Source organism: Mus caroli, unplaced genomic scaffold, assembly GCF_978045245.1.
Source record: "Mus caroli unplaced genomic scaffold, Mus_caroli_1 scaffold_13, whole genome shotgun sequence".
Lineage (NCBI taxonomy): Eukaryota > Metazoa > Chordata > Mammalia > Rodentia > Muridae > Mus > Mus caroli.
Genome location: NW_028227268.1, coordinates 87,725,619 through 87,740,276, shown reverse-complemented (window position 1 = coordinate 87,740,276; position 14,658 = coordinate 87,725,619). Strand labels below are relative to the sequence as shown.

General features: G+C 49.9%; 1 protein-coding gene across 4 annotated transcripts in view; it reads left to right on the top strand.

Moving 5' to 3' along the window:
- Slit3 (slit guidance ligand 3) overlaps nucleotides 1-14,658 on the top strand; it is a 587,543-nt gene that overhangs the window by 508,606 nt on the left and 64,279 nt on the right. For all 4 annotated transcript variants that reach the window (XM_021178434.3, XM_029484039.2, XM_085829030.1 and 1 more), the window contains 4 exons: nucleotides 477-620; nucleotides 1,586-1,729; nucleotides 3,487-3,650; nucleotides 4,676-4,808. In XM_021178434.3, coding sequence (XP_021034093.1) covers nucleotides 477-620; nucleotides 1,586-1,729; nucleotides 3,487-3,650; nucleotides 4,676-4,808 — 585 coding nt within the window. The remainder of the gene's footprint in view (nucleotides 1-476; nucleotides 621-1,585; nucleotides 1,730-3,486; nucleotides 3,651-4,675; nucleotides 4,809-14,658) is intronic.

Sequence of the window (14,658 nt, the reverse complement as noted above, 5' to 3'; positions counted from 1 at the left end):
TCCCGGAACCCAGAGTCTTCACTTGTAATGGAGGGCAGTAGTATCTAGCTGCCGGGCGTTGCTTGAGGCTCTGATGAGGTTAAAGCAGTCTGCCTCTCATGTGTAAATAAGAAGTAGGAAACAATACTCAGTAGGAAGTATCCACTTGTAAGGGGCTTCCACTGAGAGTGCTACACATCCCCCACGTGTGTGCATCCCCATTGAAGAGGGGCTACTTTATGTTCTTCTCCAGCTCTCTTTTGAGGATGACTGCACAGTGGGAGCCCCTGGGGAAGAAAAGTAAGAGTGACTCTTGCAGGCATTCAAAAAAAAAATGATTACACTGAGACACTTTAAGTCCTAGGCTGTGTGTATTTCTCCACCTGCTGTGAGGAGTGACCTCTGTGAGCACCGAAGCTGAGACTCCAGTGTCAGGGAGCTGGGGACTGAGCTCCTTCCATCCACCTGATCCTCCCTCTTCTACCCCCTCCTTCTAGAAACCTGAGCAATAATAGGATCAAGGAAGTGCGGGAGGGTGCCTTTGATGGAGCGGCCGGTGTGCAGGAGTTGATGCTGACGGGGAACCAGCTGGAGACCATGCACGGACGCATGTTCCGGGGCCTCAGTGGCCTCAAGACGCTGTGAGTACCCAGGCTTGGGCGCAGGAGGATGACAACTGTGGACAGGGATCACAGTCAGGCACTGTCCTGGCCTACTGATTCGTTCCTCTATAACATCATACTTTTCCACCTTGAATGCAAAGAAGCTGACATGCTAAGCCCACCAGCATTGCCCACACCTAATCACACCCCACTCAGAGCCACTCTAGTGCACATGTGTACATATTCATTCCCAAAACATACTGAGGGGTGCACACGAGCACCGATTTAACCATAATATACACATGCTGTGCCCCTGAACATATCTGAAGGCGAGCATATACGTTCAAGCACACACACATACGGTAAACCCACATGTGGGTCCTCTTCCTCCTGGAAGTACACATGCACGAGCACATGGAGAACTGTGGCTTGTGTTTATGATCTGTCTTGATTATTCATCTGTTGCTGTGAAGAGACACCAGGACCAAGGCAACTTACAAAAGAAGGTATTTAACTGGGGCTTGCTTATAGTTTCAGAGGGTGAGTCCATGACCATCATGGCTGAGTATGTGGTGGCAGGCGGGCGGGCAGGCAGACATGGTGCTGGAATAGTAGCTGAGAGCTTATATCTGATCCACAAGTATGGGGCAGAAAGAGAGAGGCAGAGAGAGCTAAATGGAATAACATGGGCTTTTGAAACCTCAACACCCACCTCCAGTGACACACCTCCTCCAACAAGGCCACGCCTCCTAATCCTTCCCAAACAGTTCCACCAGCTGAGGACCAAGCAGACAACTCTGTGAGCCAATGGAAGACATTCTCATTATAACCACCACGCAGTGTGTGAAATACACACTCATATACATTTGCATGTGTCCCAGTGAGGGTCCAGGCCCTGCTCAGCACCAGCCAAACCTGAGCAATGACTGGCCGAGCCAGGAGGTGGCTGTTTGTGTCTTGAGAGGCAAAAACACTACCCATGACCCTCTCCCCTGCTCTTCCAGGATGTTGAGGAGCAACCTGATCAGCTGCGTAAGCAATGATACCTTTGCTGGCCTAAGCTCTGTGAGACTGCTGTCGCTCTATGACAACCGGATCACCACCATCACCCCAGGAGCCTTCACCACACTTGTCTCCCTATCCACCATGTGAGTTTTCCCCCAGCACAATGCCACTCCCTCTGCCCTCCCGACCCCCACCCCCTGCTCTGCAGAACTCCCTGACATCCCAGCTTCCCACTGACCGTGGCCAAGGTCACCTGCCCATCTGTCTATTTAATAGGCATTTGTCTGGCTCTATGTGCCAGATACTATCTGAGTACTAAGGGTTACAGACTGGCTCCTCCTCCTCCCTGGAGTGAATTGTCCCCATGATGAGAAAGGCCAGCACAAGCTTTGTAAAGAAGCAGTAGAGAAGACTAGTTTGTTGAAGAACGTGGGAAAAGTATTTCCTGTAGTAGTTACGGCCACACGAAGGCCCCATGGTTGGTTGGAGCAGAGTAAATACGCAAAGCCTAGTAAGGCCATTGTACTGAGTATGTGGGGATATGGGGTAAAACCAAGGCTAGAGAGGAAGCCAGGGTCAAACTGTGTGGCCATGGGGGCTGCTTTAGTTTTAAATCACACCAAGAACCCGGAAACTTTGCCGTAGGCTCACAGTACAAATGGCAGCGTGTTTTAAAAGGTGACCCTGACTACATTGGTGCTTGTCAGAGACAGCGTGGGAGCCCAGCTTTCTGGACCTGTAAATAAGAAAGAAAAAGAGACTTCCCAGCATTAGGAGGTGGCGGCAGAGGATAGTGGCTATAACTGTAGGACTGTGTGTCCCAGGTCCCTCATCAGCTCGGAACTGTTTCTTCATCTATGCACTGGGTCTCCCCCAGCACCTCCCACCATGGCCCTGCTGACGGTGTGAACTGCACAGCCAGGCCTAAGGACCGAGAGTGCCCAGCCTTTGATCACTTTACAGTTGCTGTGCCTCAGCTGTCCTCAGCAAGTGCTTACCTGTCCCATTTCCTTTCCTCCAAAATGACAAGACAAAGTAGCAGCTGCTTTCCCACCCATTGTCTCCTTCCCACTTAGAATAGAATCAGAGTCTCAGAGTCGCCAAGGGACAACAGTCTAGTTTCTCCCAGATGTGTGCCCTCTGCCCTGCCACCCAGCCCTGCTGACCTCACACTTCCCACCCTTGCACACCCTGCCCGAGGCCTTCATACTGGCAACTCCTAGATTCCAGAGCCCGGGAAGCCCCCTCTCATCACCTCGCCTCTCTGTCCCTCCCCTACTCTACCTTCTGTCTCAGTGGTTTGATAGATGTGTCCCAACCCTGGGGCAAACACTCAAAGCGACTGCTGCCACCATCATCCCCCATCCCATCTGTCCATCATGCTACTGTATGGTCGGGGACAAAGTACCTATGGTGCACAGGTGGGCTTCCGGATATCAGAGGCCTGTGGAGATGCCAGCCTCAGTCATAGGGCAGATGCTCACAAGCATAGACTAGCTTGGTACTGTCAACACCGAAAGAAAGTGAAAGACACAGTCAGAAAAAGGAAGGAACTCAGCTACCCCCGGGCAGGAGCACAGATACCCCAGCCCCACCAACTGCAGGCATTTCCAGTGGGAAAGAGGGTGTGGACACTGATAAAGAATTCAGGAAATTCTCCTTGGAGGACTTTGCCCAAGTGAGACTGGATGGACAGGGGAGGCCAAGGCTGGAGGTCATAACACACCCATCAGCATGGGCTATAGTTGCATCCCTGTATTTTAGAGGAAAATTCTACATCCCCTAGGAAGGGCTACCAAGACCCATCGCCTCCTAGGGAGAGCAAGCCTGGGCTACAGAAGTAGACTTTGGGCTAGGGTCAGGGTGGGCAATGACCACTTAGAGGCTCTCTCTCCCTCAGAAACCTCCTATCTAACCCTTTCAACTGCAACTGCCACATGGCGTGGCTCGGCCGCTGGCTGAGGAAACGCCGCATCGTCAGCGGGAACCCCAGATGCCAGAAGCCCTTTTTCCTCAAGGAGATTCCCATCCAAGACGTGGCCATCCAAGACTTTACCTGCGACGGTAAGCGGGAGTGAATCGGGAAGGCAAGGCAGGCTGCTGAGACCTCTGACTCCGCCCTGCCCTCCTGGAACACAGGCTCTGAGGAACTCTGCTCCAGAGGCCGCTGGGAGTCTCCTGCTAGCCTCACTGCTGTTTCTCAGACCGAGAAAGTGTCTCTTTCTGAAGCTACTTCCTCAGTTACTTTCCTCAGTTGTGTATCTATACTGGCGTCATTAAAACAAGATGTCTGTCCATTCAGGACACTGTCCTCTGTATGAATGCCACTGTACCCGATACACTTAGCTGCCATGTCCACTGTGACTTTGGGGCTACTTCGATGCCATGCCCCTCTGTACACAGCGTACACAGCTGGACACGCAAGTCTCCCTGTCCATGTTACAGTGAACGTCAGAGTATGTACCTATGGGAAACAGACTTCCAAGAAAATTCCTTTTGACTGAGAGGTATGAACCCACACATCTGAGGCTTTGGGTCTCAGGACCCCAGAAGGCATATTTGATCGCATGAATTCGAGTTTGTATAGTTCTTTACTTGGGGGATTTTTTGGATTACCTTAGGACAGATGTATTCGTTTGCAGATTAATTGAGATGCATTATAATAGGCTGCTGACTTGCTCACTACCCTATAGGGATGCTTCTAGTGGTCAGTGGAGAGGAAAAGGTAGGAAGGGGAGGGGAAAGGCCAGGCTCGGCCTCTGTCTGACCACTCCTTTCAGAGTCATGGCTTCCTCATGTGACAGACAGGACGCCCTTCCCCTGTGGGTCTGGGTTAGCATCTTGACTGGTCTTCATTTTATTTGCAGTGCATTAAACAGCAGAGGTCCTTCCCATGCTCCAAGGCATGCATCCTTGGCCTCTGGCAGGGGAAGAAACCAGTAGCTGCCTTTAGTCCTGGCTTGGGCTCCCTGCTGGTGCTAGGTAGAGCTGGCCTTTGCTAGAAACAGTCTGGCCCTGTCAGCTAGCCTAGCTGCTCTCCTAGCGGGGCTTATTTTCCAGGGTGCTCACCCTGTCTGGGTCTTCCACAGGCAATGAGGAGAGCAGCTGCCAGCTGAGTCCACGCTGCCCCGAGCAGTGCACCTGTATGGAGACGGTGGTACGATGCAGCAACAGGGGTCTCCGTGCCCTCCCCAAAGGCATGCCAAAGGATGTGACTGAACTGTAAGTACCACCCCAGCCCCTGTAGCCTCACCAACAGGCCCTGCTGTACCCCAACATCTCAGGGAAGGGTGTGGGGACATGCCTGTTTTCCCTGGAACCCTGCAGAGCTTTTCTCAGGCAGCAGTTGAGAGCTTTGATTGATGTTAGGAGTCTGGGGCGGTATTAAAGGAGAAGGAGGAGGCCAACTCCAAACCATCTTCACCCGTAAGAGAGGCAGCCCTGACTCTGCTCTCCCTGTAGACACTCCAAAGTACAAGAGGACTGCTACATTCCTTGCACTGTCCAGAAACCCCTGTGCTGGGTCCTGCCTTTCTGAATCCCACAAAGCCTGTGTGACCCTCACAATAGCACAGGGTATTATGAGAGCATCTTTTCCTACATTGGAGAACATGCTTTTACAATCTGATTCCATTCCTCCTTCAAGCAACCCTGTCAAGCAGGTGATTTGTCAGAGCTAAGTCACACCGATTTCTAGAACATCATCCCTGCCCAGGTTCCCCACTGTTGCCTCCCAGAAGCTCCTCAGAAGTTAAATGAAACAGGCGCCACGTTTTCTTGGGAGAGCTCACAGTACTGGGTGCAGAACTCTATCTGGCTCAGCAAGAGCTAGGCCTAGCTCTCTATCAGCCACGGGTGCTCACCACCTGGTACAGAAGAACCCCCCAGGCTTGCACTGCCTGCCCATGCTCTGTCACACTGCCCTCTTCTGTGCAGTCATTCTTTAGATCACCACATGGGGATTGAGGTGCCTTGTATGTCAGGCTCTCTGCCATCATGGAGAGATGCCCCTTAGTACAGGTGGGCCTAGCACTCATGAGGCACGGAGTCTCTCTGGGGAAATTAGACATTTGTTCTGCCATCTCTGAAGCTCGGATGGCTTCATAAAAGGTGTGAGATGAGGCTGTGAAAGAGAGGTTTGCTTGGGTCTGATGGGCACCAGGTCCTGCCTCTCCTCTCTGGGGTGTCCTGTTACCACCTGAACCAGCACAGAGAAGACAGTGCAAATCCAGAACGGGTGGGGTCCCCAGTATGCCTCTCTGGGGTGTCAGACACCACTACCCACCAGGCCAGAGGTGGGAAGCAGAGTCCAGGACCAGCAGGACCCTGATCTGGTTGGGAGGGAGGGAGGGGATATGGAGAGGAAAGAAAAGGCCTTCTCTGAGAATCTTAGTGTTACGGCTCTTTTAATCTCCGGCCTTCTCCACTGAACTTTAATGAAGCAGCTCTCAAAGACAATCTTAGCCTGTTCATATTTCCTTACTGGGGGTGGCTTTGAACACATACACTTGATTGAGGATGAACCGAAGGTTACATTTTTCGGGGAGAGATGAGAATATCCATTGCGGGAGAAGGCCATTGGCTGAAACCTAAGGCTACTGAGATGCCTCGTTTGCATGCAGAAGCATTCCAGGTACTGGGTTATGTGACGGACTGCCTGTGTCCACCTTGCTGGGGGTCGCCTGATTAGGCTTCAAGGTGGGCACAGAAACAGGGAGGGAGTTAGTCCCACTCCTGCCTATCTCAGGATGAGATTCTAATCTTGGTTTTTGAGATTTCCAGGATTTGGACATGCTCAACCTCACCTGGTTTACGCTAACGCCTCTGGTGGCATGGTCCATGTGCCCTCCAACAGTGAAGGGCCAGGCAGGAGCAGGTCCCTGACAGGGCAGAAGGGCAGAATAGACAGAAGTAGCTACACAGGTGGAGACCCTGTTATAGGAACTGGAAGAGCCAGATAAGGGGAGTGACAGTTGGTCAGGGTGTCCCAGCGGCAAGACTCACACTGCCACTTACACCCACACTGTCACACTTGTATTGTGTGTCAGAGCTCCCTCCCAGACCCTAGGCCCATTCCCTCTGCTGGGGCTGCCTGGACGTGAATCCTCAGACATAAGTAACAGAATGTGATGTGACCCAAATACCCCTGGGAATCTCCATCACGTCCCAGGCCTGTGTCTCCTAGCTGGGCTGTGAGCACGCCAGCCTCTTAGAATGCAAGCAGGTCTTAGGTGAGACTGTCACTTCTGGCATTCCTGATTCTCAGGGAGGTTGTCATGGAGACTGGCAGCCCCAGGGAAGGAAAGGAGGTCTGACAGTCACTAAAAGTTCCTGTCAGCATGGGTATGGACTGAAGCTGAGCCCCTGAAAGTCTGTGTGAACATGCGGTGATCAGTTTCCAGGCATAGACGCTGCAGAAACTGGCCATGGAACGTGCTCCTTCCCAACATGTCAAAATACAGAAATGCCGTGAAGACAGCTCATGCGTGCTTTTCTCTAAGGTTTGGGACATGGAGACTGAAATAGCAAAAGTAATTGGAGTTCTGTGCCTTTAGAGACCCACAGATTCTCTTTTGTGGAAGAGATGATGTCTCTCCCAGCCATGCCTGGTTTCTGGTGCACTCCAAGGAGCTCTATTCTGGCACAGAACCATCTAGGCCACAGTGAAGACTGGGGGGGGGGGTGCAGGGGGGAGAACAAATGATGGAGAAAGTGAGAGCTAGGAGGCCTGGCACTGCTGTGGGGCCCCAACCTGGGAGCTTTTTGTGCTTTTTCGGAACACGTGCTTGCCAGAGATACTATTAATGTTTGAGAGGGCACACTGGAAACTAACTCACACCATTTTAAAATATCTATTTCTTATTCCACCTAAAAGTCTCTCTCTATCCACCACATATTTATATAAGAAGTGTGTTGCTGAGACAAACCAGAGATTGAAGTGCGGATTTTTAGCATTGATCACACACCACAGGCAGTGGGGTCTTCTGAAAGGATAGCTGCCGTGGGGAACCTGCATTCGTATCTGTAGACTTGCCTCTTCTCTCCTAATCTACACTGGTCTGTCTTGGACTTTGAGTAGTCCCCCAGCTGGGATCTACAACATCACCCACTGGGCACTCAGAGCAGCCCACTGAGTTATGCAGGTGGTGATGCAGCCCATTCTCCAGTAGATAAAACTCCACGTCATTGACCTGGATACCTGTCTGTTTCCCATCAGGGAAGTCTTCAGTGAGAGAGCTGTCGAGCAGAGTTCGGGTTTTCAAAAATGTTAATAGTCATGTGAAAGCTCCAGATCTGTCGCCGGCAGCCAATACCATTTGGGCTTTGCCCTGTGTCCTTTTCTTCCTTTTCAGAAACTGTCAGGTAAATGCCCGTCTGAGGAAACCCTGCCAGTCATTCTTTTAAGTAGAAACAGTGTTTCATGGGGGAATTCCAAAGCAGCTAGTTCAGGGAGCAAGGCAGTAGGGTTTCACTGAGCACATCTCAGGCTGCGGAGATGCTGTGTGTACACTGTTCATTTTGTTACACAGTTGCCAAAGAATGAGTGCTCCCTCCCGATACTGTTGATAGCTTTTACTGCCTTGCCAAGGGCAGTTCTTAAGTGTGGCTTGCTTTGTTATTTTACGTGCAAATGTACACATAGAGACAGCCCAGTGACTTAGGCCCAGTGTTCTGCCTTAAATGTCCCACACCATTGTCCTCTGTTGGTTTCATATCACCAGGGCAAATGTGAGCTGAGTACAAAAGGGAGGATGGTGGCCTTCTGCTTTAGGATTCTATTTTATTTTTAATGAAATGTATATGTGGGTTGGGGTACATGTGTGTACAGGTATACACGGAGATCGTGACATGACAAGACAAGGGTATCAGATACCCCGGAGCTGAAATGACAGGCAGCTCTGAGCCACTCAGTGTGAGTGCTGGGAACTAACTTTGGAAAGAGTAATATGCTCTGATAACCACTGAGCCACTCTAAGTAGAAAGAGTATTGTCCTGATTAGGGTGTCTACTGCTCCAATAAAACACCATGACCAAAAAGCAAGTTGAGGGGGAAGGGTCTATTTGGCTGACACTTCTACATCACTATCCATCATCGAAAGAAGTTGGGGCAGGAACTCAGGGCAGGAACCTGGTGACAGGAGCTGGCCCAGAGGCACAGAGGTGGGTGCTGTTTAATGGCTTGCTCCTTGTGTCTTGTTCAGCCTGCTTTCTTATGAAACCCAGGACCACCAGCTGAGGGGTGGCACCACCCACAATGGGCTGCAGCCCCTCTTGCCCTCATGCCTCCATCCCTTGTCAGTCACTAATTAAGAAAATGCCTTACAGACTTGCCTACAACCCAGTCTTATGGAGGCATTTTCTTAGTTGAGGTTCCCTCCTGTCCGTTGATTTTGGTCGTGTCAATTTGACATAAAACTATCTGGTATACCCTGACACAGGGAGAGCCAGAGGGTACTCCAAGCCGACTGCAGGGTTCACCCCAGCTTTGGAGAGGGGCTAGCTCTGAGCACAGTAGCACTGAGGAGTCCTAGTGTGGACCTGGCCCAGAGAGCGCTCTGCACGTAACATTAGGAGAGGACACCAGTCAGTGCTATCAGGAGGCTGAGGGGACTAAGGAAAATTCATCTCCAGTAGAGCTGGGTCTCTCCTCAGTGCCGGGGAAGCATGCCTAGCAAGAGGTGCTTGTTCACGCACTCAGGAGATGCTGCCATCAGACTTGGAGTAGAACAGTCAGGGTCGCACTCTTATTCCTGCCCTTGGAGACTTAGAACAGAAAGAACTAAATGTGGAAAACAACCGGTGGTCAAGTCACATTTCCCAGGAGCACTGGGGACGAAAGCCCATTCCTGGAGAAGTCCATACGCAGAGAAGTCCCTCCTGGTAGAAAGGTCTTCTATTCAGCACCCGGGTCCTGGGGAGCAGGTAGTCTGAGAGAGGAGGTGCATGCTCTGGACGCTTGAGAGGATCATGTGCAGGCTGAGGCTAAAGGAAGGTGGACTCTCCATATGTGTGTGTGTGTGTATACACATATATACTTATATATACACACATATATATGCATACACATATATAAATCTTTCCATGTGGGTATAATGTACACACATATATGAATATATATGTATTTGAATATATTTTCAAATATCATTCAACACTAGTGTGCTGGGGGACACTATTCTAAAATCTATCCATAGGGCCCCTCATAATTCTTCATGGTAATAATTATCATAAGCTCCATTTTACAGCTATGTAAATACAAGCTCAGAGAGGTGAAGTGTCTTGCCTGAGGTTACACAGCTATTAGATAGCCAGAATGACAGCTGAGCTGCCCCCACTTCACCCAGGCCTCTGGTGGAAATCCTGACCTGGAGTAGGGTCTCCTGGAAGGTGGCTGTCCTCTCCATCCTCCATTCAGCAGGTCCTGGAATTCTTTGTGAGAACCAGTCTGCTCTGCCAAGCTTGAAATGGGAGCAGAAAGCAGGGAGTGTTCTGTGTAGAGATCTTTGTGGATTGTCATGCAAGGCAGGTGAGTTCTCCGGAGTGAGGGCTGAGAGAGAGCATTTAAATTCAGGTCAAGGAAAAGGTTGACCTGCTGGAAAAGCTGCAGCAGGTTCTGAGGCTGGGGGCAAAGGGCAGGCTTCTGAATGGTCCCTGCGGACCCCACTGCAGCTCTAGGCAATGTTGGAGCTGAGAGCGCTCATCAAGGGCTCCCCACAAAGAGCATCCCTTGCCGCTGCATCTGCATTTCTGAAGTGGAGCTTTTTGATTCTGTGTCTTCCAAGTCATGATGCCAGGGCACGGGGACACCCTGTACCGAAAGCAGCTCCCGCTTACTCTGTTGTGCTAGATGCAGCTCCCTTGGGGAGTTCCAGGATTCTTATTGCCCAGGTGATCTTTCCTGAGTCTAGCTGTTGCCAGGCAGTGTGTGGGAAAGCCACAGCGAGTGTGTGAACATGACTCTACGAAGAGACTCACACTGAAAACGCTACCGGGGACTGAAACATGATATGATGCCCAGAGTCTTAGATGTCATGTGATGTCACCTGTTGGGGGGAGGAGCTGAATTGTGGGAGGCAGATTTGAGGACTGAGGTCACGGGAGGAAACTAGACAAGGAGGCAAAGGCAGGACCAGTGTAGGCAAAGACCTGGCCACCCTCTCTTTGGTCATTCAGGGAAGGACAAGGCCAGTGCAGTTGCAACTTGAGGTCATCAGAGGGTCAGATATGAGATCCACAGAGGGATGTAAGGCCCTTGTAGTTTCCTGTCTGGACTTGGCTAGGTTGCAGTACCAATTATCATGGTGAAACACTTGGTCTAGATGTTTCTGTGAATGTATTTTATAGGTACTCTTAGCACCTGCAATGGGTAGACATTGCAAGCAGTGAATGAAGATTATGGCAGCAGAGAGGGGACAAAAAGCAGGTGGTTGGTTCACTTTGCAAAGTAAGACAGGAAGACTTACAGATGAGCAAGCACTGGGACACCCAGTTTCTCCCCACCCCCACTAAATACAAAGACTGAAGCCGAGGCAACATCCTGAGCCCATCGTGGAGACTGTCTGAGAAACTCAGGGGTCCCTCTCCTTTCCCTGGGTTAAACAGCTCAGTTTACCCTTGGTTACCATGGTCAGCATGGGTGACTCCAGCTTGTGTGAAATGGGGCAGAGCCCTCTGTGGTTTGGCCTGTGTTACGGAGAGTTTTACAGACTCGCTGTGTACACAGAGGTGAATCAATGGTAATCAATCGGGAGGCTCCAGTGTGAGGTGAGGCACTTGGCTCAAGACAGCGGACTGAACATGAAGCAGAGTCCTCCAGCCTCTCTGCATTCTCCACCACAGTCCTTGCACCTTCCCTGCAAGCCCCAGCTTTGGATCTCCTCACAAGCACGCCCCTTCTTTCCTGGCTACCTCATTCATCAGCATAGACAGTGCCTAGCACACAGCAGCTGCTAAATAAATACATATGCATACATGAATGAATGAATGAATGAATGAATGAATGAATGAACGAATGCCCAACTCCTTGGCCTGAGGCCACAATCTAAGTGTGTGCACAGCTGAACTTTAGCAATTGAATAAAGCTTCCTGAAGGCAGAACTGGAATTCGGTCCACCTATATATCCCCAACACCTAGTACAGCATAGTGCTTAATAGACTCATGAGAGAGGACCACATGATGACACTAACCAGTACACCATGGCAGCTTGAGGCTTCCTGAGTCCTGCCCAGAGTTCTATGCCGTGAGGCTCTCCTGGGTCTGGCCACTGGAAGAGAATTGCTAGGTCTTAAGTGAAGACATTCCAACTTGTCTGCCATTGCTAGGGTTGCCCATGCCCTTAACCCATTTCGGCCTAATTTGGTCACTTTGTGGTAGGTCTTGGATACCCCAGCCATGTGTTTGCAAACTCATGTCCCAAATTAGGTCTTGGCATATTAGAAATGTAGATTTTTCTAGTCCTACCCCAGACCTTCCGGATCAGAGCCAGCTTCAAGCGACCCCAGGCCATTTGCACATCTGTTAAAGCTTGAGAAGTACTGAGATAGCAGAACAGAGACCTCTTGGAACTAAGGGCTGGCTGGCACTAGGCAGACAATTGCTAATGACAGCCAATAGTAAATGCTATGCTGAGGAAAACTCACCCCAAGAGCTAACCTTGAAAGTTACCTTAACAAATCTTCACTTGTGTCCTGAGCAACAGGAAGCCTAGGGGATGGACTTATTGAGGACTTGTTGGGGTTAGTACTTGTTGGGGACTTGTTGGAGTTAGTGCTTGTTGGGGACTTGTTGGAGACTGGTTAGGGACTGGTTGGGGTTAGGGAACTGGCCTGTGTCCCCTGGCTGAGAGGGCAGGCTTGCTAGTGACTGTCTTTGTAATTCACATGGTTATACTGAGGCTGTTTTCCTCTGGGAAGCCTGCGTATGCAGACTTTGCCTCATCCTAGCTGAACAAGTCCCTGCAGGAGCCTTGGGTTCAGGCAGGACGCTGTTTATCCAGGACGCTGTTTACCCAAGAACTCCTGTCTGTCAGGGACCCACATTCTGTGGCTTGGCCCCGTGTTCCACGTGACACAGACATACCCCCCCCTTTCCTTATTTCCAAATAAGACATCAGAGATCCTCGGTGTTGAATTGAAGTTCTTTTTTGTTTAATGTTTTATCATATATTAATTATGCACAGTGATGGCTTTCATTTCATTTTGACCTTTTCATGCATAGTATAGCCTGATTATTTTCACCCCCTTGAGCCTCTCTTGTCCCCCTCCCATGCCACCAGCTTCTTTCCTCCTTCTGACTAACACCACTACCTTTCATCCCTGGTATTTATGGCCCAGTGAGTCTCGTTAGGATTGCTTGCAGGAGTGGGCCAGGCTTGTTTACAGTGCACACTTGCCTGAGCAGTAGAGGTGTAGCATGTACTGGCCATGGCTGAGCAAGACCATTCCCCTCACTAGCCTGCATAGCACCTTGTGGGGCAGTCAGTGAAGGTTAGCCAACAGGGAGGGAAGGTGTTTCCAGCACAGCTCCCGTTACAGGAGCAAACAGAAATAGGGACCTCCCATTTAGTTCTGGTAGGCAGTGAACAGAGGTGACATTTGTGCAGAGTGTCCGAGGGGTCTTAGGGACCTCCCCGAACAACAGTTTTTACAGCAGCATCCCACTCACATAGGGCACTGGGATTTTCATTCCGTAACCTGTGGCTTCTGGGAGCAGCTATGTCCACCCACACACTGTACCTCCATTTAAGCTTTCCACATAATGTTTGATTGACTTATAGGTATCAGATTTCCTAATGGTCTTTCCATGTATCATCAGTGTGGACTGACAACCCTATCTTGTCCTTCCCCCACCCCCCTGCCTCCCACCCCCTATTTAAACCTTTCCTGTTTCCCGCTTCCTTCTGCTATTGCGTTCTAGTACTTCCCCTTAGAGAATCTTCTCCTTCCTCTCCCATTGGCCTCTCTCTAGGTTTCTAAGCTCCACACACATTCTTTCTCACATAAATGCACATATATAAAAATTAGAAGCTGGGCTCTACATGCGGGAGAGGACGCCCACTGCCTGTCTTCCTGAACCTAGACTTTCTGCACCCTAATGCTTCCAGTCCCGTCCATTTCCCTGCATATTTCATAATTTCATTTTACGGCTGAGTAAAGTTCCACGCGTGCATGCGTGCGTGTACCGCATTTCCATTATCTGTTCATCGGATGATGGACATCCCGGCTGAATCCATTTCTTAGCTGTTGTGAAGGGAGCAGCAAATGTCTCTGTGGTAGGATGGGGAGTCTTCTAGCACAGGTGAGGAGAGTAATAGCTGGGTCCGATGAAAGTTCTGGGTTCAGTTTTTAGAGAAAACTCCAGGCAGGAGGCCACAGTGGCTGCACCAGCACGTTCCCACTGACAGTGAGTGAATGCTCACGAATGCTCGCCTTTCCACAGGCCCTGGATAGCATTTGTTGTCATTTTTTTTTTCCTTTTTAATAGCCATTCTTATTGGGATAAAATGATATTTCGAAGTAGTTTTAATTTACGTATCCCTGGCGGCTGGGGATGTTGAGCGCATTTTAAAATATTTATTGGCCACTCATATTTCTTCTTTTGAGAATTCTCCGTTAAGTTCCTTGGCCTAATTTTTCACTGAGTTTTTATTTATTTATTTTTGTTTAGGGTTTTTTTTAATTGTTGTTGTTCTTTGAATGTTTCAGATATTAATCAGCTGTCAGATATAAATCAAGGAGTTTTCTCCCATTCTGTAGGCTGTCTCCTCTATGAACTGGGTTTTTTTGTGGGGAGTTTTGTTTGTGTAGGCCTTTAATTTCACGAGGTTGCACTTGTCAGTAGTTAACCTTACTTTCTGAGTGACTGGAGTCATGGGAAGAAGATCCTTAGCTATGCCTGGGCTTTGCCCCTTAACAGCTTCAGTTTCAGGTCTTACACTAATGTCTTCATGCACATTGAGTTGATCTTTGCACTGGCTTAGAGAAAGGAGCCAGCTGAATTCCTCTGCCATGATAGCCCATTTTCCTAGCACCATTGGTAGGTGCTAGGAAGGTAGACAGGCTATCTTTTCTTCAG